The 15,555-nt window shown below is 37.7% G+C and overlaps 3 protein-coding genes and 1 pseudogene across 3 annotated transcripts; 3 read left to right on the top strand and 1 right to left on the bottom strand.

Annotated features, from left to right (window-relative positions):
- Positions 1-119: 119 nt before the first annotated feature.
- Positions 120-15,040, bottom strand: LOC126369158 (uncharacterized). The gene is made up of 4 exons (XM_050013451.1): positions 14,713-15,040; positions 13,913-13,992; positions 3,695-3,857; positions 120-2,508 (listed from the first exon to the last, which is right to left on the bottom strand). Exons 1-4 carry the CDS (start codon positions 15,038-15,040, stop codon positions 2,354-2,356), a joined length of 726 nt encoding a protein of 241 aa, XP_049869408.1. The 3' UTR covers positions 120-2,353.
- On the top strand, positions 5,299-7,251 carry LOC126369056 (prostaglandin reductase 1-like). Its single transcript, XM_050013343.1, has 2 exons — positions 5,299-5,455; positions 6,115-7,251. Exon 2 carries the CDS (start codon positions 6,140-6,142, stop codon positions 7,145-7,147), a length of 1,008 nt encoding a protein of 335 aa, XP_049869300.1. The 5' UTR covers positions 5,299-5,455; positions 6,115-6,139; the 3' UTR covers positions 7,148-7,251.
- LOC126369057 (prostaglandin reductase 1-like) lies at positions 8,972-11,367 on the top strand. Its single transcript, XM_050013344.1, has 2 exons — positions 8,972-9,223; positions 10,146-11,367. Exon 2 carries the CDS (start codon positions 10,177-10,179, stop codon positions 11,182-11,184), a length of 1,008 nt encoding a protein of 335 aa, XP_049869301.1. The 5' UTR covers positions 8,972-9,223; positions 10,146-10,176; the 3' UTR covers positions 11,185-11,367.
- LOC126369055 (prostaglandin reductase 1-like) lies at positions 11,505-13,095 on the top strand (annotated as a pseudogene).
- Positions 15,041-15,555: the final 515 nt, after the last annotated feature.

A 15,555-nucleotide genomic window follows, 5' to 3' on the forward strand; every position in this document is an offset into this window, starting at 1 on the left:
TAAAGTACGTATAAAATTAGGGCGGATACATGATTTTGGTATAACACAAAGTATTTTTTTTTTTGTAAAAACACTAATTGTACGAAAAAGTCATTATAAAATAATCAAATCAAATCAAATCAAATCAAATATACTTTATTGCACAGAACTAGAATTTCAACAATCAGACATAACACATGAATACAGAATAAATAATCTTGTTAATATACAAATAAATCACAATTTATTAGTGCACTATTGGCACTAGATATTCCCAAATGATAATGTAAGGAGGAACCTACATCTTTCCCATAAAAATGTATCGATAAATGCAAAAGACTCCTTGTTATTGCAAAATATACTGCATTATCATCGATACCATCAACCGACAAGTTTTTATCGAAAACCATAATGACGAAAGATTGATTACAAAATATTGGGCAATACCTTCAGAGCGAAGCGAGAGATTGCTACAATTTTTAAATTCAGAAAACATTAAATTAATAAAAGATAAAACTACTAAACGGTAAATGTATAAAAATGTACTTTGAAGTACGAGTATTGGGTACGGCGGAAAAATCATGAAAATAATCATGACAGAATTGTGGTGTAAAAGGTGATAGACAGAAGATGGTTTGGTCACGTAAAGCGAATAAAGGATAATAGGATTACAAAAGCGGTATACAAGGCGAAGGTGGCAGAGGAAGACCTGGAAGGACCTAGAAGGGATGTCCTTAAAAAGGTTTTGTAAGCAAGAAGCAAGAGAATTATGTCAGGATCCAAGCAAGAGGGCAGGGGGAAAGGTACATGGAGGAGTTCCATACTATCTGTTTATCGAGGTGGGAAATAGGCTTAAGTCTATGCAGATAATGTATATAAAATACGTATTTACGTATAAGCTGGTAATCATTGACAAAATTTTTCAGAAGAGCTCAAGCCACAAAGTGCTATCGGACTATAACGATAAGATCCAAATCTATTGTAATAAAGATATCATGTAAAGCTATGATATACAGGGCGTTAGTGACATCGTAACGAATACTCCACTTAATATTAACTCAGAATAAGGACCTGAATCATCCCCCTTAGTATGTATTACGATATCACATGAGGGGGATGATTCAGACCATGATTCTGAGTTGATATCAAGTGATATTCAACGTCGCAAAAGTATACAACTGAAAATAATTTAAAAAAGACAATAATATTTCATTTTTCTGACAGGTAATTTGACTTGGTATCAACTCAGAATCATGGCCTGAATCATCCATCTCATGTGACATCGTAACACATACTGAAGAGGATGATTCAGCTCATTATTCTGAGTAAATATTAAGTGGAATTTTCCATCGCAAAAGTGATTCGAAATAATTTAAAAAACAAAACAAGACATGAATTTCGCGACGGAAAATTCCACTTGATAGTAACACCATGTATTAAAAACAATATTACCTACACCTTTTTACTACACCTAGTAAAAAAACAATATTATTTCGTAATTTATCATTAAGCAATCTGTTGTTTTCGAGAACTAAACAACACAAATGAACGGGAATAATTTTACATAGAGAGACCAAACTCATTGTAACAGAATATACATAGGTAACATAAAGATCACGACTATAATCCCAATTGGAATAGTCAGAGGTATATCCATCGCCAGGTGAATGGAAAAATAAGTTCACCGACCATCATCGCTCATGGTATAATTTCAAATTTTTTTTTGACGTGACTTATTGTAGATTTGCCGCAGATGGCATTAACTAATTGGCCGGAAAAATGGGGAGCGCTGAGGGCTCTCACCCACTACAAAATTTAAGACAAAGGCCTGAGGGTGCCCAGGTGGGCGCAAACCTCAGCTCAGGGTGTCGTCTGAGTCTGAAGAATATTTGAAATAATTAATCGTCCCTAGTGAGTCGATAACGATAAGCGTTGAATGGAAGAAATCGTCGACCACGCCGGTGGGGTCGGTATCGGGGGTCTTGAAGTGTTTGATGTCGCGAGCTGATTGGCCGTCTCTATGGCTAGAGTAATCGGGTCGTCTGGATCGTATATTACGTCCTTCGGACGCCGATACTTTTCAATATCGTCCCTGAGCGGGATGTATTCGGAAGCCGCAACTGCCAGGGGATTCGGATGGTGCGGAGCAGAATCGAAAGTATAATTTCAGCCAAGATCGTTATCTTCTATCGATATGTTATTTTTTGAAAATAAATAAGTTTTTTTAAGTTTCACTGCACAACGTAATTCTGTTATTTATAATTTCAGTTAAGTTATAGTAGCTATTGCCATGAACTGTTATTTTTGAGTATTAAACCGAAGCCAAACCAAAAATCCTAGCCCACCACAGGTTCCTCCACTAACGATGCTATTCCTAATAGAAATAGTTGCGGACCTCAACACTCTGGACGTCATCGTTGCTCCACAGCGTCTCCACTTCGACTGCTGCTGCAGTCAAGTTGTGGTCACGCCGTTCCCACCGCGCGCGCACCAGCCGAGCCACTTCCAGCCAAAGCCGCGCTTCTAGCACTGCGGACAATGGATTGTTTTATATATGTCGTGGGCAGATTTTAGACTTGATCATTTCATGATGCGTTCGACCATTTCATGAAATAGTCATATTTCATGAAATAAAATATCATTCGTCGGCCACATCATGATGTAGTTTGGCTAGATCAATGAACACAAAACGTTTAACGGTATGAACAACTAAATGTATGATTACTTCATGATATTATAATATATATTTATATCACCCCTACATTGCCTATTATATCATTAATAACGCTACACTATGTAAAATTATTTATATTCATACTCATGCTTAGGCTATATACGTTGATTGCAATATCATAAAACGATGACGTTTCAACGATATGGTCAACTTAAGTTGACTATTTCATGAAATATGACCATTTCATGAAATGGTCGAGCACATCATGAAATGATCAAGTCTAAGATCTGGCCACGACATATACATGGCGATAGTGACACCATAAGGAAAAAATATAGAACATTTACTTGATTGTACTAAAGACAATGGTAATTAGGTGTTTTTCTTGTCGGAAGTAAGTATGTAGTCGTTATATGAACCATGTCAGGGACCTTTAGCGACTCAATGGTAACTCTGACACCATTAGGACGAACACGGGCAACGTGATAAAATCTTATCACGGTCATATATTATTATGTCACGATTGGTGCTAATATGTAAACCCAAATAAGTCATGTTGTTCTGTCAAAATACAAACAAAATCACGTGGCACGCATGTTAGGGAAAAAAACAAAATTGACAATTTCTACAAAATTTATTGAATTGATCGATAATTTTATCACGTTGCGCATATTAGCCCTGCAGGGGTGATGAAGTAGATCACGAGAGAAAAAAGATAAATTGCCAAAAGTTCTTAAATATTTCATAATATATAAAATAAAATAAATCATGGAATAGTTAAGACTGTTCCGGATCAGCTCGTTTGTAAATAATTAATAATTGTAGATAAAATTGCCTTCATTAGTCTATCAATAAGTAATTCGAAAGATCAAAATCCGGATCGTCAGCCCAACTTTCAACTACTGCACCACGGATGCCGTTCCATGAAGCCGATGGGAAAGATCAAGTAGGTAGCACTTATAGAAATTATGTAGTAGCACTTGCAGAAAAGATGAAAATTATCAAAATAGCACTTATAGAAAAATATGAAGTAGCACTTACAGAAAAGGAAGGAGAAGGCGGTGAGGAAGAGCGGGTTGACGTTCCCGTTCACCACGGCCATGGTGTAGAGCAGTGCACTGGCCGTGGGCGCCTGCCGCAGGAACAGGCCGCGCAGGGTCGCGCCCAGCCACGGCAGGAACAGGTACTCGCTCAGTGGGGACCTCTGCATACAAATGAGATACAATAACAATCCAGTCAAATGAGAAAGATAAGCTCACCACTACAGCCGTGGCAGCCCAGTTGGTAGAACGCTTCCCTCTCACTTTGAGGTCGCAGGTTCGAATCCAGCACAGGCCTAAACCAATGATTGTCGAATTTGTTTCGAATTAATGTTTGGATCATAAATGATTATCATGTGCTTAGCGGTGAAGGAAAACGTCATGAGGAAACCCACATTCCCGAGAAATCTATTTTCGGAGGTGTGTGACCTAGCCTGTAATGTGCTGTTTTTCCGTTCGCTGGTTGGAAGGTCGGACAGTCAGTCGCTTCCGTAAAAAACCGGACCTGTCAAATCTTCAGGTTAGGTAAGCGGACCCCGTGAAAAACGGGACAATGCTAGGGTAGATGATGACATAAGCTCACCACTATGTCGCAAGATGAACTGAGTACGCACACCTCACCAATATCATACCTCACCTTTCTGTTAGACCAACGTGATAGGTTGCTGTGTGTGTATCTACTAGTCTATCTACTAGAGATAATACTTTTTATGACATCATCATCTCCCTAGCATTAATAATAATACTTACTACTACTATTACTGCTACTTAATATAATACTTTTTTAATTATTTTTTTTAATACTTTTTATGACACGACTTGACTTATCGTGGATTTACCTCGGAGTGCATTCACTACTTGTTTGAACTAATGGGAAACGCTGAGGGGTCCCACCTGTATCACCCGAATTTTATATTAAACGTCAAAACGAGAAACGTCTAGCAAATCAGCATAAAAACGCTATGACACACCACCGCAATAAATAAGATGACACCACATAAAAACGAGATAAAACATCAAACTAATTGATGCCTTCTTTTTATTTTTTTTTGTCATCTCAAGGCTACATGATTTCAATTTAAAAAAAAAAACAAATATTTATTCTTCAAAATTGGGTTACATTGCATAGTTAGCGCTTTCTGAAGGTCAAAATTCAACATGAACAGTCATGGCAATATAATGTACCCACTTTAGGACTCTGTCGTACTAACATATTTGACATTTAGTGAGACTTACAGTTCAATTTGTCAAAAAAGTTAATGTGACATAGTACCAAAGTATATTATCATATTAATGCTGATGACCGAACACAACTATTCTTCATCCTTTACTCATGTTTCATGTTCCGAAAAAAGTGCTGTGTCACAATGATACGTTTCGTTTATATACTAGAACGGTGACATCATTTCAGTTTACACCATGACCATATCATACCATTACCTAAAGCCAAACTAAGCATTAACACAAAGTCGAACTACAGATTACGTAATGGTTACTGTCAAATGTAGTCATTTAGAGGCAATTTTATCGTTACGGACGTTTGATCGCTATAATATCACACACGCGCACACACACACACACTGTGCTCGTAACACAAATGTTCACATACAAACGTTATCGCGTGTGCGCTTCGGGATACCAAACACAAACGTACGAGTTGAATGAAACGAGTGTGAACATAATAGGTAATTCAATTCAGTGGGTAATTTATGTTCGAAGAGGACACACGTCCCCTCTTTCACCAAAATACCGACCGGCATTTGTGAGTAGCTTTAATATCTGTGTTACTTTAGTTAAGCGATTGGACATCATTTAAAACTAAGGCGTGGATATAAATTTTTACTTCAATGAAGAAATACTTCGACTACTTTCTTAAAAAAGCATTGTTCGGTTAAGTGACCGCGATAGCCGGGAGGATGGTTGCGATAAACAACTCACCTCTGTTTATCAACACGATTAAATTAATTATTATGTTATTGAAGTTACTATTTACATAATATCTCATCGTTATTATTAAGATTATTTAACATACTTACGTAATGACGCGGTCGTGACCTTGTATAAACGGACGCTGAGAAAACACCGGTCTAGTCAGTTGCTTCTATTGTTTTTGTATCGTTGGAACGTGTGGACAACCCGACAACATAACATAACAACATAAACAGCATATACACGTCCTACTGCTGGGCACAGGCCTCCCCTCAATCAACCGGAGGGGGTATGGAGCATGCTCCACCACGCATGCTCCACTACGGGTTGGTGGAGGTGTTTTTACGGCTAATAGCCGGGACCAACGGCTGAACGTGCCTTCCTAAGCACGGAATCATCTTACTTTTTAGGACAATCAGGTGATTCAAGCTTACAATGAAGCCCGACAAATAACAATAAAACATTTGCTGACATAATCTAATTTGTTTACAGTTGACGTCAAAAGAACACATCCAAAATGGTGAAGCAACGAAAATACGTGGTAAAGAAGCCATTCCAAGGTTTACCGAAAAAGAGTGACTTTGAAATCGTGGAAACCGAACTACCGCCACTAAAAGATAATGAAATCCTAGTCAAGACTGAGTGGGTGAGCGTAGACCCCTACCTGCGAGCGTACAACTCCCGCTATCCCGTCCCATATGACCAGTTCAGTTACCAAGTCGGAGTAATCCTGGAATCCAAGAGCGCCAAATATCCAGTTGGAAAAAGAGTAGTTTCCCACAAAGGCTGGTGCGACTACTGCATCCTGGATACAGTACCCACGAAGGAATTCACCAAAATGGTCTATTTGCTACCGGACATGCAAGGTATTTCACCATCCGTTGGAATTGGAGCTGCCGGTATGCCGGGTAACACGGCGTACTTTGGACTCTTGGAACTATGCAAGCCTAAAGAGGGTGAAACAGTTGTTGTGACTGGCGCCGCAGGCGCGGTCGGCTCCCTCGTTGGTCAGATCGCTAAGATCAAGGGCTGTAAAGTTATCGGTTTCGCTGGCTCCGACGCCAAGGTGCAATGGCTGGAGAAGGAACTGGGTTTCGACAAGGCATTCAACTACAAGACCGTTGACGTTAACAAGGCGCTGAAGGAAGCGGCTCCTAAGGGAGTAGACTGCTACTTCGACAATGTCGGCGGCGAGATCAGCAGCATCATCATCAACCAGATGAATGACTATGGTAGGGTTGCTGTGTGTGGAGCGATCAGTGCATACAATGAGGACCCTACGAAGATTCCCAAAGCGAGTATACTGCAACCAGCTTTGGTATTTAGGCAGCTGAAAATTGAGGGGTTCCTAGTGTGGAGATGGGGAGAACGCTGGACCGAAGGTGTCACTCAACTTATCACATGGATTAAGGAGGGAAAACTGAAGGCCAGAGAGCACATTACGGAAGGATTCGACAATATCTTCGATGCGTTTGTCGGTATGCTGAACGGAGAGAACACTGGCAAAGCCGTGGTTAAGATTTAATGTGATATTCGTTTTTATTTTAATGTTTTGTTTTATAATTACACTCGTTATATGCCTTGCATTCACAACTGTAGTTATTAATAATATACATATTTCTTTATAAATTACGTGTTCGTTATTGTTCTACATACAAAATTTTACTTATAATTATATTACCTATTACCTTTACCACCGATTTACAAATAAAAAAGATCGTACTTATACAGAATTTATAAACAGAAATGAAATAATATTTACTTTATTTATACTTAAATAGATAAAGAAAAACAAATACCTAACCAGAAAGTATGACTTTCACTTTCCAATGACTTACCTACGTGCTTTTCTGAATCAAACATACTCATTGGCCATACAGAGATGGTAATGCCGCGTGTTATAAAAACCGAAAAAGAAAAAAAAAAGAAAAGTTTGGAAGGATAACTTATTTAAAGTCTTATTGAATTATAGTCGAAAATGATTATGATGTAGAAAAAAATAAAATGATTATATACGAAGATTTTAGATAGGTAGGAATACCTAATTAAAAATATAATAATTTTAACTTGGGAGTTGTTTTGGGTTTTTGCAAGTGGTACCAAATGGTACCTAGGCTATCTAGGCATGTAAGACGATGCTTTGGCGATCCCGGTAGATATACATAACACATTTACAGGTAAGTATGTAACATTAGATCACAACTATTATTCCCAATAACTATAAAAACTAGAAGCTCAAATAAGTTTATAGAATCTTTATTTCTTATTTAAGACAATAGTCACTTACATAAGAAAAAGCTTATTCAATAACAAAGTGCAAACATTTTATGATGCTATACAGAAGTACCTTATCAATTATTGCTAAATTTCAACATTCTGCATATAATCGGCAAGTTTGACCTTAAATGATCGATCTGAGTTAATCTGGTTTATTATATATATGGAGGAGGCAGCATTTTTGAGTGTCGCCATATGATATCTATTTATTATTTTATTTCATTCTCTTATTTATAGTTATAATACAATATTACATAAAACATGTAAGTAATTGATTTCATAAGTAATTACCACTCTATTACATCGCACTACACACACGTTAAATTAAAACGGTTCATTTAAATTTGCATGCTACGATATCCTGTTATTGGCGTAAAAATGTTGTACATATAATGTAGGGTGTTAGTGACATCGAAACGGAAACTTTAAGGGACGATTCAGACCATGATTCTGAGTTGATATCAAGTGGAATTTTCCGTCGCAAAAGTATGGAACCGAAAACAATTAAAAAAAGCACTAAAGTTGATGAATTTACCGACAGAAAATTCTACTTAATATCAACTCAGAATCATGGTATGAATCATTCTCCTGTGTAATTATTTGTTACGGTGTCACCAACACCCATACGTACTCGAATGGGTACGGGGTGTAATGTAAGTGACATCGTAACGAATACCGAGGTGGATGATTCAGCGCTTTATTCTAAGTTAATATCAAGTGGGATTTTCCATCGCAAAAGTATAGAATTGAAAATAATTAAAAAAAAAAAACACTAAAGAAACATTAAATTTGCGACGGAAAATCCGACTTGGTAATTAACTCAGAATCATGGTCTGAAACATCCCCCTCAGTATGTATTCGTTACGATGTCACTAACACCCTGTATAAAAGTAAACAACTATTGTAAATGCTGTTGGATATCTGAATAAATAAATAAGATGTCTTCTAATTACTTGTAACTATGCCTTAAGGATAACACGCGTTAATTTATGTGTTTTTGTACGCTGTCAGGTAGATTAACTGCGTACTGCGTATGACCCAACAAAATGGTCAGATAATAACAGATAGTAGGTAAAGTGCTTCGTCACAATGATGTCGACAAATCTACATAAAAAATGTGTTGATTCATATCAATGGCCATAGTCTAAAGTTCGTATCATATAAATAGTATTCAAATTTTCATTGAATTTAGTGAATGGTTATACTTTGAAGAGGAAACACGTCTTTTTAATCAAGGAAATTCTATATTGTATTTGTCGTTATTTATAATCATAATTAGAAATATTACGCAGGATTCCGTATCAAAAGTGGCAAGTGTAAAGTGGTAAGTTTTCTTCTAATTACTTGTGGTTATGCCCACTCCATTAGGGACTACTTTACTTTATACTATATTATATAAACACAAATATCTGGTACTTAAAGGACCGGCCAAGTGTAAATTGGATTTATGTGCAATTCTCCGTTTTTCCTGACAGCTATCAAAATATTAACAGCATTTTCGTGAACCAACCCTAAAATTGCCTCCCAAAAATCAATTATGCCAAGAAGGTCAACAAATAGAAGGACAGCAAAAACTCAAAAACAAGTCTAATCAATTAATTATTCAAATAAACCGATAAAAACATACATACATTATACCTGTTTTATATATGTATATACTTGTAATATATTTATTTATGTAATTATTAATAAGTAGTCTATATACGTATTTAGTAATATTAGTAATAAGTATACATTTAGTGCAATAAAGTGTTTTTATTATTATTATTTAGTTTACTTGCTATTCATAGATATTAACTCATTTATTGCGTGATAACACCGGCCCACTGAGTTTCTTTCAGGCTGTCCAAGGTTAGCTGGAAGAAATCCCAATTAGGGATAAGCTCGCCTATGCTTTATCTAACGATAAATGATATATGTAAATTTCCTTTGTATTTTAAAGCAATAAAGAGTATACAAACAAACAAACAAACAAACAAAAACATTAATGAATGAAGCGATTCGTCAATTCACATTTACAGCGTTTATTAGTGGATTTATGGATTTATTAAGTTCTGTTTAATAAAGTATATTTAATTGACTGATTTATAAATGTATGTTGCTTAAAGATAATTGATGTTTTTAGTGAATACGCCGCCTCCGGTACCTAGATTAATCCATGTAACTTTGATGAACGTGGTTCCATAAAAACCAATAATATACACCGTCATAATGACTGCCATTGACCTATTGTTTCTTTTTTTCAGTTGTCTTATAAATCTTCAATAAACATTGAAAATGGTGAAAGCGCGGAAATACGTAGTGAAGAACCTATTTCAAGGCTTCCCGAAAAAGAGTGACTATGAAGTCGTCGAAACCGAGCTACCACCACTAAAACATGGCGAGATTCTGGTTAAGACCGAGTGGGTGAGCGTCGACCCCTACCTGCGAGCGTACAACTACCTGACCCCCGCTCCTTACGACCAATTCAGCTACCAAGTCGGAGTAATCCTGGAATCCAAGAGCGCACAATACCCAGTTGGCAAAAGAATAGTTTCCCACAAAGGCTGGTGCGATTATTATGTCCTGGATACCACCGTCGAGCCGGAATTTTTCGATAGAATCTATTTGCTACCTAACATGCAAGGTATTTCACCATCCGTTGCAATTGGAGCTGCCGGTATGCCGGGTATCACGGCTTACTTTGGATTCTTAGAAGTATGCAAGCCTAAAGAGGGTGAAACTGTGGTTGTGACCGGCGCCGCAGGCGCGGTCGGCTCCCTCGTTGGTCAGATCGCTAAGATCAAGGGCTGTAAAGTCATCGGCTTCGCTGGCTCTGACGCCAAGGTGCAATGGCTGGAGAAGGAACTGGGTTTCGACAAGGCTTTCAACTACAAGACCGTTGATGCTTACAAAGCACTGAAGGAAGCGGCTCCTAAAGGAGTAGACTGCTACTTCGACAATGTCGGCGGCGAGATCAGCAGCATAATTATCAACCAGATGAATGAATATGGAAGGGTTGCTGTATGTGGGTCTATCAGTGCATACAATGAAAACCCTGGGAACGTGCCCAAAGCGAGTATACTGCAACCAGCTGTGGTATCCAAGCAGCTGACAATTTCAGGATTTGTAGTATCCAGATGGACAGACCGTTGGGCTGAAGGTGTCACTCAACTGATCACGTGGATTAAGGAGGGAAAACTGAAGGCCAGAGAGCACATTACGGAAGGATTCGACAATGTCTTCGATGCGTTTGTCGGTATGCTGAACGGAGAGAACACTGGCAAAGCCGTAGTTAAGTTCTAACATGATATTAATTTGTCTAGATATTTCAACATTATTTATATTATTTATACAATTTGTGCGAAAAAAAAATCGATGAATGATGGTCTAAATAAATGAAGTGTGTTATCAAGGTCACATCTTTAGAATCGATGTCACAAACCCGTTATTGTAGAATATATTGAGAAATAAATAATTTCAATTATTCGCACGCATATTTTTTTTGTCTTAGTTACCTTACTATCTAGGTAAATTATTACTTACGTGCAATATAATCCTTATATGCCACCACCAAAAGAGACACACAAATTACTTATCGCATTCAATCTATGCATAAATAAACATAAATACACCTAATTGACCAGAGTGCATAAAGAACTGAGTGATTGAATAGAGATTAGTGTGTTTTACTATAATTATCCGTAGTTATATGTTTTTGTATTATACTTATATCTAACCTAGTCTCAAAACAGGTTATCTTTGTTATTTGTTATACGCAGCATCTGGCAAACTCGAACGCTAATTCAGTCAGTATTTACTTCTCACGACGTACACAGTACAAAATGTTAAAGGCACGAAAGTATGTTGTGAAACGTCGATTCGAAGGAGTTCCCAAGCGGGAAGATTTTGAAATCATAGAACATGAGTTACCACCGTTACAAGATGGTGAAATTCTTGTCAAGAGCGAGTGGATTAGTGTGGATCCCTATTTACGAGTCTTACACCCACCAGTGCCTTATGACCAATTTGGTTATCAGGTAGGTGTAGTGCAGCAATCCAAGCATGCTGAATACCCTATAGGTACACGAGTAGTCACTCACAATGGTTGGTGCGATTACAGTGGACGCTATGGTTCCCTTTTACGTGACTCCAAGCTTGAAAGGAAAGGATACTTTATGCTTCTTTTACAAGCTTCCAAATCTGCGCGGACTCTCGCCGTCTTTAGCTGTGGGAGCTATCGGAATGCCAGGAGCTACTGGTTACTTCGGACTGTTGAGAATCTGCAACCCTCAACCAGGAGAGACGGTCGTAGTGACAAGCGCAGCCGGTGCCATAGGATCGATAGTGGGACAGATCGCTAAACTAAAGGGCTGCAAAGTCATTGGCTTTACAGGATCAGATGAGAAAGTTGAGTGGCTGGAGAAAGACCTTAGATTTGACAATGCGTTTAACTATAAAACAGTGGATCCTCAGAAAGTTCTCAAAGAAGCGGCTCCGGATGGAATTGACTGCTATTTTGACAACATTGGTGGGGAACTAAGCAGTATTATTATGTATCATATGAACCCGTTCGGGAGGGTAGCAGTCTCGGGATGCATTAGCTCGTATAATGACGATCTGGACAATCTGCCGAAGGCAACGATCGTGCAACACGCTATAATGGTGAACACCTTGAAACTTGAAGGTGTCCACGTGTTTTCGGAGGTGGAGCATTGGCCGGAAGCGTTCGAGGAAATAGTGGAATGGATCAGATGTGGTAAGGTGAAGGTCAGAGAACATGTAACAGAAGGATTTGACAAACTCTATGACGCGTTCGTCGGTTTGCTGGCTGGTGAAAATATTGGCAAAGCTGTGGTCAAAATTTGAAAAAGACGACTGCCCGAAATCAATTTTACTGGGTGCTTTGAGAATATTGCCTCCAATGCAAAGTTCATCTAGTTTTGTGATAATAATATAATATGTATAACAGTAAGTACATAAACAATTAACGATTATCACCGCTAATATAGCTATAGATAAGATCACATACAAACAACAATGAACAGTTGAAATGCGTTTACTGTTAATTAGCATATTATACTTGCCAATGACAAAGTGTTAAGAAATATATTGTCAAGTAGGTACAATAAACAATACTTGTATATAACTATCTTTTGAATTATTATTAACATTTACTTAGGTCAGATGTTGTATTAAAAAATATATGAATTTTAAGCGTGGTTTTATTTGTGAAAGGTTATTTTACTCTAGGAGCACGGGAAAACTTGTTCTCATTGCTCATTGATTCATGCATTATTTATAACATAAACTCACGACTAATCCCAATCGGGGTAGTGCTGTGGGGTAGTCAGTACATCCATCGCAGGGTGAACTACCCACACTTCACCGAGCAAGGTAATAGGTCACTTGACAACCTAGTCAAATGAGAAACTTTCTTTGGAGTTTGTATAGAAATACAGTCCTGTGACGTCATCAATAAAAACAGAACGTCGTACTCATTGTTACTCAACTTGTACTAAAAAATCGAAAATAAGTCGTAAAGTAAAATGTAATTGATATTTGAACATCTTAGAATGGCTTCTATTTCTGGATTAGCATTTTATAATTTATCTTTGACCCAGTCAAGTCAGTCACCTTATTAGTAGGTATGAATTTCACGAGTAAGTTACTTGTCATGGTATAAGAAAACCAGGTATGCTCAATCTAATGACAAGCCGCCATTGCTAGCCCATTGATGACGTAAGTGTTACCATTAAATCGGTATCTCCAACATTCCAAGGACGTAAATTTTATTATTGAAAATTAAGTAAATTTTTGACTAATGTATTTAATTACTATTAGTTATTACATATATAAAAATCATTAAAACTGTAAGTAACTCTTTTACTAAAAGTTCAAAATTTCCTTTTTATACGTAATTTATTATTATACGAAACTTCAACGCAGTGTGGAATGACGTCAGCTGGGCTAACCTTGAAATGTTAGCTGTCACTTTTGAGCATACCTGGTTTCCTTATACCATGTTACTTACCACATTTGAGCTGTTCCAAACCAATAGAGCGCTAACAACGACGACGACCAAATCTGACATTTCCAGACACCACATCACTCCTGCAAACAGAGAAAATACTTTAGCATCAATAATGTAACATTTTCACAAAAATACTTTCTTATCTCTGTACAATGTTGAATACAACAAAGTTGTATGACACATAGTACCCACCCGCAGAAACAAGGTAAAACCGCAGATATCTGATAGTCTGAGAAGCAACTCTAAGTATAAGGGTGTTTTCGCAATCATTCCAAATCCGATTTGAGTTCGTCAAATGACGAATCCGGCGCGGTCGTAGGATTATTTGTACGGTAGCTTACGCACTACATCCGATATCCATCATCCGATGTCTCTAACGGCCGTTCTCAATAAACTAGGTATCCACGGTTTTCGCTTACTTCGTATTTTTTATCTTCGCTTATTATGTAGGTATCAAATAAAAAATCGGTAAAAAAACTTTTAAGTTACTCTCTCTCTCTATTTAAGAGCTGCGCTCTTGTCGGTGGAGTAATCGCCATTACTATATTTAAGTTACTAAACAGTTTTATTTTATGAGCACTGAAAACTAGAAAATAGCTATCAACCTACGTAGGTGGTCCCGGTCATTACTATCTCTGATGGTAGTGGTCGTCATAACATGAACTATGTCAGCGACCGAAGGGCGGTTCATAAAAGAACACTAACACCGTGTCGAGTCATTTTCGGACTCTGACGGGATTCATTTCGAATGTAGTGCGAAGTGCTCACAGTTGAATGATACTTTTACAAAATATACTTACTAGACACGTCAATATCATCGATGTACAAGTTGTCTTCTTTGCTCAGTAGCATGAAGTGTAGATCGTTGACCAAAGGCTCTTCGTCGAAGGTCACTACTTCAAACTTTATATTGGTTGCCAGCCCCAGCATCAGACAGACAGCAGCCATGAAGGTTGCTGACAGCGTCGCTCGAGACGCCTTTGCATGCAGCTTCTCCGCCTGAGCAAACGTCTTACGCCGTAGATACTCGAAACTGGTCTCCATATAGTCAATCAAAGCCCCTATAATCGGGATCTTCGACTTCGAGTAGGTCAAGTGCCTAGGCAAAGCCAACTCCACTCCCGCCATGATGATAGGAATTATAAAACGCGCGAGAAAGCAACAATTTATAAAGGAAAATATTTTAATAAAATCTTCAAAACCTAATCCTGACATGTCATGTTTTGGCAAGTTTTTCCTTTCACAAAATTTCATTTTTGTCGTTTATTCTTTATGACTCTCTTGTTGGTCACAACCAAGGAATATTATGTTGTGTTATGTATCCTCTTTCTTCTACGTAAGTTTTTATTTTCTTTTTTGATTGACCAACAGAAACTTGGCTGGGGCCGAACTTCGGACTTTCAGAATACAACTAACTATGAAGTCCAATCTTAGCAGTAGATCAATGAATAAGGTATACTATGAATATTTGAGCGTATTGCAACGAATATTCGCGTCTAATTAACGTCACGCCCGTATCCATCTTCGGGGTGAGCAGATCCACAAGGCCTCAAGGTAAAAAATAATCCGCCACCGCTTTCGATATTCGCCGAAAGATAAATAATTAGGATTATAATAATCTAGTACTAAAAAATATACACAGA

The sequence above is a fragment of the Pectinophora gossypiella genome, chromosome 8 (genome assembly GCF_024362695.1).
Source record: "Pectinophora gossypiella chromosome 8, ilPecGoss1.1, whole genome shotgun sequence".
NCBI classification, from domain to species: Eukaryota; Metazoa; Arthropoda; class Insecta; order Lepidoptera; family Gelechiidae; genus Pectinophora; species Pectinophora gossypiella.